Source organism: Sinocyclocheilus anshuiensis, unplaced genomic scaffold (genome assembly GCF_001515605.1).
Source record: "Sinocyclocheilus anshuiensis isolate Anshui unplaced genomic scaffold, SAMN03320099.WGS_v1.1 scaffold1082, whole genome shotgun sequence".
In the NCBI taxonomy this organism is placed as follows: domain Eukaryota; kingdom Metazoa; phylum Chordata; class Actinopteri; order Cypriniformes; family Cyprinidae; genus Sinocyclocheilus; species Sinocyclocheilus anshuiensis.
In genome coordinates, this window is record NW_015542379.1 from 1,251,424 (window position 1) to 1,271,260 (window position 19,837).

General features: G+C 36.6%; 1 protein-coding gene across 3 annotated transcripts in view; it reads left to right on the forward strand.

Annotated features, from left to right (window-relative positions):
* Positions 1–18,773, forward strand: part of LOC107692477 (leucine-rich repeat and fibronectin type III domain-containing protein 1-like protein) — a 175,668-nt gene extending 156,895 nt beyond the window's left edge. For all 3 annotated transcript variants that reach the window (XM_016491536.1, XM_016491538.1, XM_016491537.1), the window contains exons 3-4: positions 6,245–7,621; positions 18,124–18,773. In XM_016491536.1, coding sequence (XP_016347022.1) covers positions 6,245–7,621; positions 18,124–18,667 — 1,921 coding nt within the window. In that variant the 3' untranslated portion in view covers positions 18,668–18,773. The remainder of the gene's footprint in view (positions 1–6,244; positions 7,622–18,123) is intronic.
* The last annotated feature ends 1,064 nt before the right edge of the window (positions 18,774–19,837 follow it).

Genomic DNA, 19,837 nt, shown 5'->3' on the forward strand with positions numbered 1-19,837 from the left:
AACATTTGGGTGGCGTTATGCAAATCTTCCCACACAGTGACGTAGACATGTGGGGGCGTTTTAGAATGAGCCGTTTTAGGTAGGCGTGGTTGACTCTTAACTTTTATAAAGAATATCTCTTTGGATTTGAGACTTTAGTCTTTGCAACTTTACATATCTTCTTTATGCACCAAGAGCTTGTAACACTCCAAAGAGAAAGGAAAACTTGAAATTGCATCATATGACCCCTTTAAAAAAAAAAAAACTAACACTAGCTTCTCTATTCTTTTTGTATTATCTTATATTTATTTTCTTTTTATTTATTATACAATTAACAAAAGCAAAAAAGGCCTCTAACACTAGCTTGCTCTATTCTTTTTTTCTATTCTATCTGTTTTTATTTTTATTTATTGCTTTATTTATTTTTTGTTGATTTTGATTGCTTCCATTGTCCTCATTTGTAAGTCGCTTTGGATAAAAGTGTCTGCTAAATTACTAAATGTAAATGCAAATGTATTATTATTATTATATACACACCACATATAGGAATATAAATATCATATAAACCCAGCAAAACGTCTGAAATCTCTTTGCTGTTTCTGAGAAAAGATTGAGATATTATAGAGATGTATTTCTTACAGGCTGATTGAAGATCTGTGTGGTTCAGATGAGTAATTAGTATATGTTTACAGCTAAGCTGTGGCCCTCAGAATTGGATTGGCATGTGCTTTCAGTAAATTACTTACTTCAGAGTCCTGCAACTAAGAGCAAGCAGTATTTTAATCTCTCAGTCAATTTTTTGTCCTGAATTCTTTAAATAAGGACACAGAGTGACTGGAACTGTGTCTATCCTACCTTGCAGCTATTTCTCAATGATAATAAATCCCTGATGGAACGAACAAAATATTCTGAACCATTGTCATAGGAAACCAAAAAAGGACACATTTTGATATTGCTTGCACAGCTACATTTGAATGGCTTCTCACTGCAGTAGCATTTTACAGTAGATTTAACTACAGTAATAGCAATATCCTGTCACATTGTCCTGTTTCCATTTGCATGGATGTCTTAAAGGTGCAATGCTGACCAGTTCTGGCTTACACTTAATGCACAGTGCATTCAATTTCACCTTATAACCTTTAAAAGCACCCACCTTGATCAATGACCATTTGATGACCATTACAATATTAAAACAAAAAGTAACTAATTACATTACTTGGTTACTTTTATGGAAAGTAATGTTTGTGTTACTTTTACATTACTTTTAAAATCTGGGCTGGGCTTGCTTGTTTGTTTTTAAAGTCCCCCTGTAGTCAAATATTTTATCCCTTAAAACTTATCTTTGATCATCAAAATGACATATTTAAATGTTTTTTCTTGTGAAAATAAGTTTCTCATGCCTTAAAATAGCTTGAATGTAACTCTACACCCTTGCCTCATTTACTATACGTGGATCTATTAATATGCAAATTAGTCCCACCTCCACTCAGTCAAACAGCCAGCGCCTCCTGATCCACTGAACTGTAACCGCAAAACAATGGCATACACGGATAATGACTGATAAAACTATGTTTTTACTAGCGGACAACTACAGTGAATACTGTAACATTCGTTAAAGTTACTTACTTGACGATGTTGTGTCCTAAAATGCCTTGAAGACTCGAATGCAGCTGTTTGTGATTGTTAATTCGCTCCCGCTAGCATACGCATGTGAAGTGCAGACGCAGCTGCGGGAGAGGTGGGTCTGATCCCGGGCTACTTTTACACTGTTGCCGCGGGTTATAATGCAAGTTAGCGGTTCTAAATTCACATTAAACCACAGCTTCATGGGTTTTTTGCTCTGATTTATTTTTGGTTTTGTGCTGGTATTGGTATATTTTGCATGCTAGTGATAGGAATCGATCCCTTGACGTGATTGGTTATTGGTTTGTGACGTAGCAAAGCTTACACTTAATGCACAGTGCATTAAATTTCACCTTATAACCTTTAAACCACCCACCTTGATCAATGACCATTTGATGACCATTACAATATTAAAACAAAAAGTAACTAATTACATTACTTGGTTACTTTTTATGGAAAGTAATGTTTGTGTTACTTTTACATTACTTTTAAAATCTGGGCTGGGCTTGCTTGTTTGTTTTTAAAGTCCCCCTGTAGTCAAATATTTTATCCCTTAAAACTTATCTTTGATCATCAAAATGACATATTTAATGCAGCCGTTTGTGATTCTTAATTCGTTCCCGCTAGCATACGCATGTGAAGTGCAGACGCAGCTGCGGGAGAGGTGGGTCTGATCCCGGGCTACTTTTACACTGTTGCCGCGGGTTATAATGCAAGTTAGCGGTAAAATGGAGCTGGGCAGTCAGTAAACGGGAAAACAAAGTAACTGGCATCACTTATTTGAAAAAGTAACTCAAAAGTAAGATATTTTCTTGCAAATTAAAAAGTAATGCGTTACTTCACTAGTCACTTGAAAAAAAAGTAGTCTGATTACGTAACTCGCGTTACTTGTAATGCATTATCCTTAACACTGTTGATGACCACCATAAATATTCAACGATATCTTGCAAACCAACTAATCTGCTTATGTATAACCCACCTCGACTGTATAGTCATTTGTCCTTGATAGTCACAAAAATGCCACTGCTGAATATATGGATTTACATTCATGATTTCCTATTGATACAGGACATATTTATCAGTACTGCTGCTTATGATTTGCAATCTGGATTATGTAATCATAAAATATATTGGTAACACTTTGCTTAAAGCCTTTATAATGCATTACAGCTGTAACAGTGAATAGCTAAGTGTTATAATGTATTATAACTGTGGTTACTATTATTCATGAGTTCATACAATGCGTTACAAAGCATAATTAATGCATTTAATCTTATTTTATTATGCATTATGTATAAAGGCATTAAGTAAAGTGTTACCTATATATTTTTTAGTAGGTATATTTTACTGTTTTTATTTATTTTATTATTATTATTATTATTATTATTATTATTATTATTATTATTATTATTATTTTACATATTATTTTACATTGTTAATTGTGATTTAATTAAGCATCAGCTTCTTTCAGTTCACAAACCCCTGAAGGTCTTTCACAAACCCCAGTGGTGTAATATAACGTTCAATGCATTTCAAGATGTTGATAACTAAGAACGGAATATATTTTCTTTCTCTTTGTATTTTTATATCGAGTGTGGTACAAAATAATCGAGTTAGGTCAAAAGTAATCCAAAATTAGTCAAATTAGACTACCTAAAATGTGTAATCTAATAGATTACGCTATTGGCTACATTTTTCGTCATGTAATTTGTAATCAATGGACTACAGTTTGTAAGTAATCTACCCAGCACTGTTTATCAGTACTGGTATCTCACATTAATGCTTAATTCTAACCTTTATTGCATCCTTTTTACTCTTTGTGCGCTTTTTTGGAAAATAGCGACCTCTGATCTTCAGATAATTCTACTCTAAAGTCTTTATAAAGTATTCATACGGATGATAATGCATTATGTGTGTTTGCTTTTCCTTTGCCAGAGAAGAGCTCCAGCGCAGTAGGGGTTAATTTTTACACACTGTGCCAAATACCCACACAGCAGCCTGTGTCCTCTCTGAAATATTAATGAATCCTGCCGATATGCAGAGAGAGAGGGGGAGATGGATGCCAGGGTAAAATGTTGACCACATTGACATTTCATCTTGGTCTAATTAGAAGCGCTTGAGGTGTTCCCACTGTATTTTAACCACGTTTCTGCACTGAAATTAATTTATGCTTTGCAACGAAATCAGTTGATATCCATTTATCCCATGCAGAATAAATCCATTTATTCTCACATTGTCATAATGACACAACACGGCACAGTATCACGTTGTCAGCGTGTTTCTGGAATTAAACGCGGGCATGGGGCATCCTAAGGAGGCGTGTGTAATCGTTCTCTGGTTCTCCTGCAATCCTGCTCACACTTAGTTTGACTGGGAGAAACTATCCTGGTGCAATATCTGGAAGTCTATCAAGCCTTTCCATTTATACATGGCTGTTTCGCATGTCTATATTGGAGCAAATGCATATGCGAGTGCATATACGTGCCTCTAAAAAGCCAGTGCAAACTAAAGTGAGAGACTGCTTTAGTGCTCTTCTTAGTTAGTTGTCTGGATAATGGCTCTCTCTTGAGGGTTTCCGTGACTCTGTTTTCTGTGTGTAATGGAGAGAGGGGGCTTAAGCTCGCCTGAATGCATCACACTGCCACTACACCATCTCGCACTCAAGCACTTCTGTGTTTTTCTCCTGCCAGTCGGCCCTTTTGTGCCCAAAATGAAGCTCAATGTTTCCCCCTACCGTCTGAAAGAAGTAAAACATTCCTCGTGACAGCCAAAGATCCCTCGCAGATAAGCACTGGGCCTGAACCTCTTGATATTCAGGATGGCTTTGTGAGTGGTGAAAAAATAATTGCATTTAGGTGCTTTTACATAAAAGTTATTAAAATGGAATGGTATGCACAAGCAATAAACAAAGAGCCAAAAATCAGATATTAGCATTCGTGCGAAAGCAATGGCATAGAATAATAATTAATATTCCCGTGGCCTTTTTTATCGCCGTGCCGTGCCACATATGAATTTCCGGGGGGCAGAGGCGGGTGTCAAATATCCTGACTTTTGCACAGCGGAGAGCTATTAAAACCAGCCGGATCCAAAGGAGACGTCCTCCAACTCTTTCTCTCTTTTTCGCGTTCTTGCTCATTGGTTTTGGTGTGAAACTATAGCCGCCCCTCCTCTCTTTCTCTCTCTTTTGCTCCCGTTGCAGATCCTGCATATGTTATGGAAGGCAGAGGCAGCAGTTTTATATAACCCAGAATAGACGCCTGCATTAACACATCCACACTGTGCGATAATATCTAGTAATCTTGCGTTCAGCATCAGCTTTGGTGAAATGAAATAAGCAGTTTCTCAGCGTCGATGCACTAGAAACATTATCTTTATCCAAGCGTTAAAAGTACCGGCATGCTTTAAAGATAGAGTTCATCCAAAAATGAAAATTGTATCGCCATTTACTTACCCTCATGATAATACAAACCCATATGACTTTATTTTTGACAAAAGGTGATGTGTAGCAGAAGGTCTGAGATGATGGGTTTTTCTCCCCCCATTCAATGGGAGTGGATGTGGACCAGGGGCTCTCAAGCTCAATAACGGAGGAAAAAAGCTCCATAAAAGTTGTTCACAGGATTTGTGCACTGTATTCTAGCTATAGCTTTGTGTGAGGAATTTAATCGAAACTGGATATTAGTCTTCATTGAGAATCTTGCCTGACAGCCATGGTCACCATTCACTTCTATTGTGTGGAAAAAGAAGCTCGGGCATTTTACTGTAAATTAATTTTCTGTTAAATGGAAGAAAAAGTTTTAAATTTCTAAAATATATGAATATAGAAGCCTGTTTCTCTTCTCTATCTATCTATCTATCTATCTAAATAATAATAATAATAATAAATGGGTAATTATAAGATCAAGTTTAAAATATAAAATAGTCATTTCAAAATATAATTTAAGTATTATAAAAATATTAAGTATTGTTTAGAAAAAAAATATATTATAAAAATGTTATTTCTCCTACATTTCCAGATACAGGAACAGTCAATGCTCATAAACATATTGAGTGAGTTTGAGTGCATTGATGCCAAAGCTTTTCAATGAATGTGTGTTTATATATAAAACATGTTTTGCATTGTTTTATTTATTTTTTTTTGACATGTCAATATTTTTTTTCATAGATCCATACATGAGGGCAACTAATTTGGGGGGCACTGTCCCTTTAAAAAAAATAAAATCCAGCTAGAAGAATAGTTTCATGCGTAATATGCCAGTTTGCAACCATAGATGTGGGAAACGCAGACACTATGTTGCTAGAAAATGTTAATGCACTAATTTGATTAGGGAAATGTCCAGCTGGGCATTTGCAAATTTTTTGATACATGCTAGTAGGTATAACCTCACCACCGGCTGCGATGTCTGCTTAGCTTTACCTTTCACTGATTTGTGTCTTAATGTGCCCGACAATCTTTGCATTTTTAATAAAACACTCTCTTGAACGTGCATGAGAGAGCGTGAGATACTTAGTGTGTGTGTGTGTGTGTGTGTGTGTGTGTGTGTGTGGGGAGGTTATAGTGTGTCAAGAGAGACTTGCAGACAGAGGGAAGAGACTCAGCATGAGAGCTAACCCGTTTTCCTCTGTGCTCTGATTCCTGTAGGAGCGCACCCATGGAGCAACTGCTGCTGTGCCTGGCTCTGTTCTCCATGCCATCCTACGCCATGCTGTGCCCCAAACGGTGCACCTGCCAGAACCTGCTGCCCTCGTACACCGTGCTGTGCGCCAAAACTGGCCTGCTCTTCGTGCCGCCTAATATCGACCGGCAGACCGCCGAGCTGCGACTAATGGACAACTTCATCACCACCCTGCGCCACCAAGACTTCGCTAACATGAGCAGCCTCATACACCTCACACTCTCCCGCAACACCATCAGCCAGATCCGACCATACGCCTTCGCCGACCTGCAGGATCTGCACGCGCTGCATCTGGACGCAAACCGGCTCACGGTGCTAGACGACACCCATCTGCAGGGGCTTGTGAATCTGCGCCACCTTATCCTCTCCAACAACCAGCTTCACAGCATCTCCGACGGAGCCTTCCAAGACTTCCTAGAAACTCTCGAGGACCTCGACCTTTCTTACAACAACCTGGTGGACGTGCCGTGGGACACTATAGCCATGCTAGCCAGCGTCAACACCCTCAGTTTGGACCACAATCTCATCGAGTTTGTTCCCGAAGGGATATTTTCCAATCTTCATAAACTCGCCCGACTTGATATGACATCCAACAAGTTGAAGAAGTTCCCCCCAGATCCTCTATTCCTACGAATCCCCGTCTATGCCAAAATGAAAGGCTCGCCGCTAACCGCGCTGGTGCTCAGTTTCGGCGGGAACCCATTGCATTGCAATTGCGAGCTGGTTTGGTTGCGCCGCCTGACGCGGGAGGATGATCTGGAGACGTGCGCGTCCCCGCAAGACTTGGCCGGCAAGTACTTCTGGACGATTCGCGAGGAAGAGTTCGTCTGCGAGCCACCTATGATCACCCGGCACACTTCCAAGATGTTCGTCATGGAGGGTCAAGAGGTTAGTTTGCGATGCCGCTCCGTGGGAGACCCAGAGCCAACTGTCCACTGGGTCAGTCCAGATGGGAAGCTAATCGGAAACACCTCGCGCACCATATGCTACGAGAATGGCTCTTTGGAAATCTTAACAGCCACGGTGAAGGACTCTGGCGTGTTCACCTGCATAGCCTCGAATGCAGCCGGCGAGGCCACGGCTCCTGTGGAATTAGTCGTGAACCCTTCGCCGCATTACGACCCCAAACTGGAGCCGGAGCCGGGACCCTCGGACATGCCGACTTCTATAAAGTCCAACAGCAGTGGTAGCGGCGGCCAGGCTCGAGCTGATCAGCGGGTCAGTGTCTCGGAAATAACCTCAAGCTCTGCGATGATACGCTGGCCTCCGCAAAGCCAAATCCCTGGAGTCCGCATGTACCAGATCCAGTACAACAGCTCCACCGACAACATCCTCATATACAGGTGAGTTTCCTCACAGAACCTTGAGATAAATCCAGGTTTATTTGCATATGTGACCCTGGACCACAAAACCAGTCATAAGGGTCATTTTTTGAAATTGAGATTGGGATACAACTATTTGAAAATCTGGAATCTGAGGGTGCAAAAAAATCAAAATATTAAAAATATCGCCTTTAAAGTTGTCCTAATGAAGTTCTTAGCAACGCATATTACTAATCAAAAATTAAGTTTTGATATATTTACGGTAGGAAATTAATAAAATATTTTCATGGAACATGATCTTTACTTAATATCCTAATAATTTTTGGCATAAAAGAAAAATCTATAATTTTGACCCATACAATGTATTGTTGGTTATTGCTACAAATATACCCCAGCAACTTAAGACTGGTTTTGTGCTCTAGGGTCACATATTGCTTTCACAATACATACTGTTTCAAAGCAGCTTTACAGAAAATGCATGTTTCGAGGTTACTGTATTTTGTTATCAGTCAGAGGTGGTGAGTGTAGTAAAGTAATATCTATATGGAAGTAATATACAGCTACATGTTATGTGGTTAGTAATCAACATCATGTATTCAGTTAAGCAGACACAACGAACGCACGTCTGAAGTCTTTGCAATTGTTGGCATTGTCTGAAATGATTGCAATTATTGCATAGCTTTCTGTTTATCTGTCATCTATGGTTTGCACCAGTGTTAGTTTAGTATAACTAAGATACTATTATAGTGTTTATCAATAGTTTTAATTTGTTTTGTTTTTATATTTTCCATGTTAAAGTTTTATTATTATTTATTTATTTTAGTAATTTTGTTGTGTGTTTTTGGTGTTTATTTATTTATTTATTTACATATTTATTTATCTATGTATTTATCATACGTCTATATAGTTTTTACAAATTTTTGTTTCAGTTTTAGTTATTTTAGTACATGAAGTTAAACTACATGAAAATGTTTTATTGGCAACTAGCTTTGCCAATGATTGCCAAAGTTTATTCATTCATTCATTCATTCATTCATTCATTCATTTATTTAATGGTTTAGCTTTAGTTAACTATAAGAACCCTGGTTTGCACTGATTGTATTCTTGATTAGACTGTAGACAGTAATAACATTTCTTATTGATACTAGAAATATATAAGCACATGAGCGGCATTTCAGAATGCATCAGTGCTAAATTGCTTTTATTTTAATCAATGAAGCTGTCTACACTGGAGGTTGACAGACGCCCCATTGGTAGTTTTGATGAGCTGCTCCAGACATTTTATTATCCCCTTCCATATATAATTATATAATTAAAAGCTAAAAATAGTTATTTGCCAATTGTACTGTTTCTGAAGTCAAGCATCGAGCTCACAGCTGATTTTGTGTTAGTAAAGGTCTGGTTGATGAGCAAAAGCATATTATGAAAACACTGCTATGTGATATGAAGATTACACTAGTTTATTTATGTCATCTAGTAGTTGTTTATAGTGATATTTAGTAGCAAAATACAGGCTGCTTGAGTATCAAATTGACCATGAAGTTTGTCTATGCAAAACCATACATGCAAGATATGCTGATTCCAAATTTTTGAACGCTATGTAGTAAAAATCTCTGCAATGTCTTCTTTCCTAATGCATTATTTGAGAGAGCACTGCGGATGGTCTATCCCCCCAAATGGGGTTTGAATCTGGGTAATTCTGCATTAGATAAACAAATTGATTCTGTCTTTGTTCAAAGGCAAAGGCTGGCATCTGAGACTGGGGGTGTTAATGGCTTATGGCAGAATCCTATTCAGATAGGGGATGAAACATTGCAATTCCTCTGATGAATACAAATGGACCTCGATGATTGCCAGCCAACAAAGACACAATACTATCATGAATGCACTATATGAAATACAAGCATGTATTTTTTTTTTCTGTGCTAATGAAAGGATCCTTCCCAGAAGGACCAGCTCTTTTAGGATATATGTCAGAAAAGCTCTTGAAGGATTTTCATTAGCGCACAGACAGATTGGCTTCCACGGTAATAGTTTCAGCCTGATGCAATTCAAACTGAATTTCGCAAAGCAGGAACCACGAGCCAACACATTGACACCCTTCAATAAATCACAGAACTCAAGGTGCAATGAGGAAGACAATAATAACAGAATAACAATAGAAGCTGCTTGCCCTCGTTTCAGATGCTCCTGACAGATTACAATGAAGGCGTATTTGCATTGATGTTGAAACACGTCTCGAATTCAAAACCCGATCTTTTGCTTTGTAAGATATTGAGAGGACAAGCAAATATTTGTGCGGATGCCCTATATTTTTGGGTTGCGTATCGTCGTCGACACCCCTTACGCAGAAACGTCTACATTAATGTTCCTTTTCAGCATTCAGACGTGGCCCCACCGCCCATGATTTCTCATTGAAGGGATCTGTAAGGATGTAATTAACTCTGCAATAATCCCTCTGGATAGATTAAGAGAGAAGAAAAGATACATACAGAAAGCAATTGGCTATTAATTATGGAAAAGGCAAGGGGAGTTCTCTGGTTTATAGAGCTGCAGAGTAATCTAAAAGTCTTTCAGAATCAATTAAGAATGCATGCGCCTGACTCCCGTTGGAGTACGGAAGACTTGGAGTTGGTGGCTGAGAAACTGATACCGGGGTGAGAATATAGAGTGTAAACTTTGAGTCGAAAAGACAGGTTAAATTTGTGAAAGTGTCTGGGTGAAAGAGCGCTGGAGGCACAGTGTGCGTGGTGCCAAATGAAGACCTGGATGAAGTGCAAGGTGTGCTGTCAAGATGGAGTGCATTTATATCAGCATGCATTCTCTTGGCAGACGCTCTCTTAAAGGGACAGTTCACCCAAAAATGAAAATAGGCTGTTAATCTTCTCACCCTCAGGTCATGCAAAATGTAGGTGACTTTTTTTCTTCAATAGAACAGTAAAGAAGATTTTTAGCTGAAAAAATGAAACGATCGGTCTGTACAAGAAACTGAACATTATTTACAACATTACCAGATTTTATATTCTCAAAAATGGACAGCCATCCAGATTATAGTTGCAACTTTTTTTTAATTAGCTGAACTTAAAGGAATAGTTCACTCAAAAATGAACATTCTGCCATAATTTGCTCACCCTCAAGTTGTTCAAAACCTGTATGAGTTTGTTTCTTCTCAAGCAGGTTTGTAACAAGTGGAGGGTGAGTAAACAATGGCAGAATTTTCACTTTTGGGTGAACTATCACTTTAAGAGTGCTTTTTGACCCACTGAATTGGGGATTTCAGTACATATTTATTTATTTCATAATTCCATTGTCTTTGAAAGATGGTTAAAGTTACAGCTGAATAAAGTGAAAGGCATTTATGGTAAACTAAAATATACTTTAATGTCATTTCTATTGAAACTTATGTCATGTATTTAAATAAATTTGTAACTGAAATATATTACAAAATATATTAAAATCAAATGTAATATCAAATAAAAATAAAATGTTTTTTTTTTTATTATTATTTGAATTTGAATTAAGCTTTTTTAATTATTAATTAATAAAAAAATAATATAAGTTAATTTGATATTATTACAAAGTGCACCTATGATCTGCAATTATAATTACAGGAATCGTTCAGCCAAAATTGAAAATTCTGTAATTATTTACCCTTATGTTGTTCCAAACCTGTAAGAATGTCTTTCTTCTGCTGTAGACAAAAAGAAGATGTTTTGAAGAACAAACAGTTCATCGTCTCCATTGACTTTTATGGCATTTTTGTTTGTTAATTTTATAACATTTTTGTTTGTAAGTTAATGGGGACCAACAACTACTTGGTTCCCCATATTCTACCAAATATCTTAGAACACCATGAGGGTGAGAAAATGATTACAGTATATTAATTTTTGAGAGAAAGAGAATATATATATATATATATATATATATATATATATATATTGTTTTTACAGAAGTTCATTCAAATGGGTTTGAATCACCACCATTTTTTGGTGACCTGTTTCTTTAAGAGAGCTGTAGATGCCGAGGGTTTCTGTTTGAGAATGTCACTGTCATCTCATCTTTTCCACATTATCATCTCTCCCTCCCTCGTTATTTGCATGTCTTTTAAGTGGGTAATTAAGCAGTACTAGCTCCTTCAGAAGACAGTGAGATGACAGGGTTTCTGTGCCAAGTGACACATCTTCAGAAGAGCTCGAAGCCCCTTCTCTATTTACTGTGACAGCTCAGAGACACGGGTGCAGACAGCCTGACCCTCGGCAGCTTAAAAGGACCAATGGCTGCCAGAACTGAGAGGAATTTTCTCAGTATATATCCATCAAATGCTCTGTGAGAGGATCCAGAGGAGCAGACTGAAGGGAGATTCCTGTATCTGCTCATTAGCACATGACACTGCAGCAGCTACCAAACCTAACGACTTTAATGTCATTTCTATTGAAACTTATGTCATGTATTTAAATAAATTTGTAACTGAAATATATTACAAAATATATTAAAATCAAATGTAATATCAAATAAAAATAAAATGTTTTTTTTTTTATTATTATTTGAATTTGAATTAAGCTTTTTTAATTATTAATTAATAAAAAAATAATATAAGTTAATTTGATATTATTACAAAGTGCACCTATGATCTGCAATTATAATTACAGGAATCGTTCAGCCAAAATTGAAAATTCTGTAATTATTTACCCTTATGTTGTTCCAAACCTGTAAGAATGTCTTTCTTCTGCTGTAGACAAAAAGAAGATGTTTTGAAGAACAAACAGTTCATCGTCTCCATTGACTTTTATGGCATTTTTGTTTGTTAATTTTATAACATTTTTGTTTGTAAGTTAATGGGGACCAACAACTACTTGGTTCCCCATATTCTACCAAATATCTTAGAACACCATGAGGGTGAGAAAATGATTACAGTATATTAATTTTTGAGAGAAAGAGAATATATATATATATATATATATATATATATATATATATTGTTTTTACAGAAGTTCATTCAAATGGGTTTGAATCACCACCATTTTTTGGTGACCTGTTTCTTTAAGAGAGCTGTAGATGCCGAGGGTTTCTGTTTGAGAATGTCACTGTCATCTCATCTTTTCCACATTATCATCTCTCCCTCCCTCGTTATTTGCATGTTTTCATCTTTAATTCAAGCCGCTTTTAAGTGGGTAATTAAGCAGTGCTAGCTCCTTCAGAAGACAGTGAGATGACAGGGTTTCTGTGCCAAGAGACACATCTTCAGAAGAGCTCGAAGCCCCTTCTCTATTTACTGTGACAGCTCAGAGACACGGGTGCAGACAGCCTGACCCTCGGCAGCTTAAAAGGACCAATGGCTGCCAGAACTGAGAGGAATTTTCTCAGTATATATCCATCAAATGCTCTGTGAGAGGATCCAGAGGAGCAGACTGAAGGGAGATTCCTGTATCTGCTCATTAGCACATGACACTGCAGCAGCTACCAAACCCAGCGCTTATTAAAACTCACTGACAGCGCTGTTAACAGCGTTTAACGCTTATGAGACATAAAACAATGTGTGTGGAAGAACATGCAAATAGAATTCAAAAATAATAAGACAGAATGCATTCATTCATTCATCCATCCATCCATCCATTCGTTTATTTATTTATTTATTTATTAAATAATGTAACAAAATAAATACATTTTGAAAATAATATTTTGAAAACTATATTTTCGGAATATTACATTAAAATGTCCTTTGTAATTTGTTATAATATTTATGTTTTCAACATATTTTTTATTAAATAAATAAATTAAATAAATGGATTTTAAATATTTTATTTATAAAAATAAATGTTATTATTTTTGCAGTTTACAATAATTTAAATGTCCTTAGTAAGCTGTTACTATAATATTTATATTGAATTTAAGAATTGACATGCTGATTGTTTTTGTTTTAATTTACTTTTTTATTCATTTATTTTTAATATTTTTATATTAAATAACTGAGTCAAAAATGTATTTTAAATAATTTATTATTATTATTATTATTATTATAAATAAGTGATTTAATTTATTTAATGTATCATTTTATATATTTTACATTCATTTAAAATGTCCTTATAATCTGATGTAATAATACTGAGATTGAACTGAAATCTTGATATACTCTGGTTCTTTATTATAGCACTCAAACATGGTCATACACAGTATTTGCTAGCACTGGCATGTATTATAATCTCTGATAAATGTGCTGCCCCATCAAAAAGAAAACACTGGAGCAATGCACTGCTGTCAATGTAAAGTAATTTCATATGTGGCTGTTTGTCAATAACAATCAAAAACAGCAGCGTGCTTCCCACAGTGTCTGAGCAGTTAGCAGTATGCACACTTACACTCACACACTCACACACCATTACCCTCACAGTCAGCCTCGCCGGAGGAGCTCGGCCAATTACCCACGGGGTCAAATGCAAAAATATGCGGTCATGCTCACGGTCACAAACACGCAAACACGCCGCGTCAGCCAGGGCATGACTCAGGTCTTCATCTGCTCACCTCAATAATGCATAGCATCAGCAGACCTGCAGAAAACACGATACTCCTGCTCACGGCTTTAGAGAGGGTTCTAGCAAGAATAATATTTGAGAACACTTTCCTTGATGCCTTCACATATAATGCATTGCAAACGTATTCATAAAGGCATTGCATCTCATATATAATTGTAAACAAAGTTAAATGCATCATAATATTTGCAGATTCCTTGTTAATGCATGTAGGGGCGGTTTCCTGGACAGTGTTTAAATTAAGCCAGGAGTAGGCCTAATCTAGAATAGTTAATCTTTGGTTTAAAAAAAGGCTTTTCTGAAACACAGATTAAGTACAGATTACTAACTCCTGGACTAAACTAAACTAGATTCATTTAAAACCAACTATGTTAATCTGAATTAGCAGGACAGAGGTGGCCTGTAAAACATGGAATGAACCAAGAAAAGCTTAAAATTGTATGGAACTGTGAAGCAAATCCAAGGAAAACAATAGCAGCGGGAAAAAAGCCTGCAATCAACAACAACAAAAACAAACAAACAAAAATGTTACTGAACAAGAGAAAACTGTTTTTAAAGCAAGCAAAGTAAACTGCACACATCAGGTGCCTAGGAATCTCTTTGTAGTGAAGTAATCAGCTGTTGTTTTGTAACATTATTATTACTATTATTATTATTATTATGTATTATATTATACATAAAGCAGCTGTTTTAGAGAGAGTCATGGTCAGAATTGTATTGGCACCCTAAAAATATGATCAAAGAGGATTGTGAAAATAAATCTGTATTGTTTATTCTTCTGATCTTTTATTTTAAAAAAAAGTAAATAAAATATTTTTTGACAAACACAAAAAACTAACTTTTCAACAAAATCACATTATTTTTTTTCTCTCTAATACACATTGACCACAATTATGTGTAGTCCTAGAAATGTAAATAAAATATTTTTTGACAAACACAAAAAACTAACTTTTCAACAAAATCACATTATTATTTTTTTTCTCTCTAATACACATTGACCACAATTATGTGTAGTCCTAGAAATTATTATGAGTAAACTATCTGAAGATCTATATTACCATTCATATTTACATTTTTTAGAACATAAAATTATCCAGCCATGATTTCCCTTCCTTTCCATTTTACTTCAATTAAAGTTTTTTTTTTTTTTTTTTTTTAAATATCAAAATGATTAACAGTGCTGATTTATTTCCACAGGCTTCTTTGTTTAAATCTACAAAGGGTGCCAATAATTTCGATGCATAAAGACTGGAAACACAGTGTTAATCTGAAGTTAAACCTGCCTCCGGTTTAATTTAAGCCCCAATTTAGTCCTGAAGTAGCTCAAGTCTTCCTCCAACAAATCAGCCCATTAAAATCTGAACTAGACTAAGTCTGAGACTATTTAAAACCATGACAGAGAAAGCAGCGTTCTGTTAATCTGGTTTAAATGGCCATTTTAGTCTAGGACTAGGTTTAATCTCTGTCCGGGAAACCGCCCCTATAAAACATAACTAAAGGAGTAATTCATCACTGCAAAGATGTGGTTTTAATAAAAGATAGCTGTCTATGCAGTAGAAATGCAATTTTTGTTATTTTAATTGGTGCAACATGACTAGAGAAAACAAAGAAACAGGGCTGTGGCAAAACAAACTGTAGGAAAATGTGCACCCATAATGCACTGGGCTCGATCAGACTATCTGTAAGCAGTAATTTAGTGCAACTTTTGAAAGAGTGCCGTCCCAGTGAAAGCTTTTGTACCTTTTTTCCAGAGAGTTTTCCACTTATACCACCAACATTGTAAATATACAAAGAGAGCATTTAGTAGAAAATCTGCAAACATACCCTTTTATTTATCAGGTATATTTTATAATGCATTATACTGTATATACAGTGTTCAAATAAAATATTTCCCAAATATTTCATATAAATTACGCAGTTTCTTCTGGTGCTTGCTTTGGGAAAGAAAAACAAAAATGCTAAATTTCAATAAAATCAGACCATCTTTAAAATATTTAAATCACTTGCATTATTTAAAAAAAAAAAAAAAAAAAAACTAGCTGTAGTCTGGTCACTTGGGTTGTGTTTTCATACAGTCGCTCAGTGACCCGTGCAATCACTTTCTCGTAGGCGATGCAGGTATGTTTTTAACATGAAGTGTCATTTTTTATTTATATGCAGTATAATACAGTAGGCCCTATATTTATAATACACTATATAAAGTAAGTTAAAACAAAAAGCCGTGCATGAATGTGAGTTTTATACTGACAGAAAATAGTTTTCTTTAGTATAGAGTTTGGCAAGAATCTTGAAACATCAGCAAAGGTAATAATCATGCAGTTTAACATGTTTGCTCGCTACAGCCTATTTTTATATGTACATTGCACTTGCTGTTTGGTGAGGGTTAACTTTGGACTTAAAATTACAATCGTATAAAAACTCCTCTCTATTTTCACTTATGTACCAATCTGCGAACTCACTGCCCCCTGATGAAGACAGATTAAGTCTCCCAAAACTGTTGCACTTTCTTACTGTGTCCTGTAGAGAGAAAGGTCACGAGTAAATCCAGAAGAGAGCGGCGTCCCGGGGCACTCAGTCTCTCTGCTGCAGATGGCACAGGGCACATGTTATGCTTAAATCTACTCTGACACACGTCTCACTATGGACAGCATGGGCAATATTGTAAACTCTGTGTGTGCATGACAACCATCTGCCCTCAACTTAATTTTGTGGAGTTTAAACTAAAGCTTGCAGAACATGTGTTCACTTTACTTTTGTTTATAGACAATATAAAGCATGTACACTATAGGGCAAAAGTTTGGATTTTTTAATGTTTTTCAAAAAAGTTGTTTTTTGATGCTTTAATTATACAGTAAAATCAATAATGCTGTGAAATATTGTTTCAATGTAAATAATTGTTTTCGATAATAATTTTTTACCTTAAGTCTATTATGCTCAACAAGGCTGCATTTATTGAATGAAAAGTAAAATAAGTCATTGTAAATAATATTGTGAAATAACTGTTTTCTACTTGAATGTATTTTAAAATGTAATTTATATTTTTTATGCTCACCAAGGCTTACGTTAGTTCATGAAAATACAATAAAAACAGAAATATTGTGAAATATTACAATTTAAAATAGCTTTTTTCTATATGAATATCTGTTAAAATGTAATTGTTTGCTGTGATCGAAGCTAAATTGTCAAAACATCATTACTCCAGTCTTCAGTGTCACATGATCTTCAGAAATCATTCTAATATGCTGATTTGCTGCTCAAGGAAGATGCTGAAAATATTTTTCCTACTTTATACTTTGTGGAAACCATGATACTTTTTTTTTTTTCGGGATTCTTTGATGAATAGAGTTCACTGACCAGCATTTATTTGAAACAGAGATCTTTTGTAACATCATAAATGACTTTACTCTCACTTTTTATCAATTTATTGTGTCCTTGCCGAATGAATGTGATAAATTCCTTCAAAAAATCTTACCCCAAACTTTTGTAATTGCAGTGTATCACGGTTTCCAGAAAAAAAAAAATATTGGGCAGCACAACTGGTGATAAAATTCAGAAATGATTCTCGAGCAGCAAATCAGCATTTATAAATTAGCCTACATTTTACAATATATTCACATAGAAAACCGTTATTTTAAATTGAAATCATGTTTCACAATATAGCTGGTTTTACCATATTTTTTATCAAATAAATGCAGCCTTGGTGAGCATAAAATATAAATTACATTTTAAAATATATTCAAGTAGAAAACAGATCGTAGATTGTAATAATATTATTTACAATAACTTATTTTCCTGTATTTTTTCATTAAATAAATGCAGCCTTGTTGAGCAGAAGGTAACATAGAAAACAGTTATTTTAAATTGAAATACTTTTTCACAATATTGCTGGTTTTACCATATTTTAATCAAATAAACGCAGCCTTGGTGAGCAGAAGAGACTTCTTTCAAAAATGCTCAAGGCCTGATTCTCTCTCTCTCTCTCTCTCTCTCTCTCAGAATGATTCCCGCCTCCCATAAGTTGTTTCTACTGAGCGATCTGGCCTCGTCACGAGACTACGAGCTCTGCGTCCTGGCTGTCTACGACGACGGCATCACGGCTCTGACCGCGACGCGGCTGGTAGGCTGTGTCTCCTTCTCCACGGAGCGCGAGTTTCGCCACTGCCGCTCCATCCACGACCAGTTCCTCGGCGGCACCATGATCATCATCATCGGCGGGATCATCGTGGCGTCGGTCCTCGTCTTCATCTTCATCCTGCTGATGAAGTACAAGCTTCACAGCCAGCACTACAAGCAGAAGGCGGCTCGCGTCAGTAACGTTTGTTCTCAGACCAACGGTGGCCAGCAGGGGGCGCCATCGGGCCCTCCGCCGCGCTCGTCCTCGGGATCCTCCAGCAAGCCTTCCGTCCCGCTCGGGTCGGACAGACAAGAAGGGTCCCACGGCCTGGAGGGGGGTTACGGAGCGCTTAAAGGGACCACGGTGGTGGACTTGAACCCGGAATATGGGAAATCGTTCAAAGAGGACGACTCCATATCGCAATAACACAGGGTTCGATCCCGCCTCCCTTCCCATTCTCTTCACATCTCAACTCATTCTGTTTCTTTTCTGTTGCCGGCGTATTGCAGCCTTACCGAGGGTTTTCTCCTGTCCGAGGTGAGGATGCTTTTAATCTGTTAAAGGAATAGTTCACCCAAAAATGAAAATTCTGTCATTAATTACTCACTCACGTCGTTCCAAACCCGTAAGACCTTCGTTCGTCTTCGGAACACAAATTAAGATATTTTTGATGAAATCCGAGAACTCCCAGACCCTGCATAGACAGCAACACAACTGAAATGTTTGCGAAGCTATGAGAATATTTTTTTGTGTGCAGAGAAAACAAAAATTCCGACTTTATTCAACAATCCCGTCTGCAGCGGCGTGCAGAAGAATTGTTGGATAAAGTCGTAATTTTTGTTTTGTTTTTTCGCACAAAAAATATTCTCGTAGCTTCGCACAATTGAAGTTGAGCCACTGATGTCACATGGACTATTTTACCGATGTGCTTACTATGTTTCTGGACCTGGGAACATTTCAGTTGTGTTGCTATCTATGCAGCGTCCGGATTTAATCAAAAAATATCTTAATTTGTGTTCTGAAGACGAACGAAGGTCTTACGGGTTTGGAACGACGTGATTTAGTAATTAATGACAGAATTTTAATTTTTGGGTGAACTATCCCTTTAAGGTTTGTTGCTAGGTAGCGGGTTGCCAGCATGATAGAATCTCCCCACACTACAGTGCTGCTGATGCAGAGATGTTCCAGTTCTGTTAATTAGACCTGCTTTAATGGATAAATTACAGGCATAGCGGCTCTGCTGTCTGTCTGTGTCGGGGTAACGGGCCTAAAAAGATTTCCCCGACGGTACGGCACACTTGAGATCACTATTTAAATTCATAGCCTGACAGTTGTTTCGTTCAATAGGATGCATTTGAATTACAAAAGTGTAAAATTGAAACGCTATGATGCCTGGTTTGGATTTTTTGCAACCAAAACGAGAGGAATCCTACGGTTTGCACATCTTAGTACATTAGACTCATGTGTATGTTATGAACATCCCTGCTGAATATGGAATAGCACATATTACTGTTTTCCTTTGCGAGGTGTGGGTCATGTGTCTAAATATTGGTATTTTGCAGGGTTGTGTTTAAATTATCACTTCAACAAGGTCCA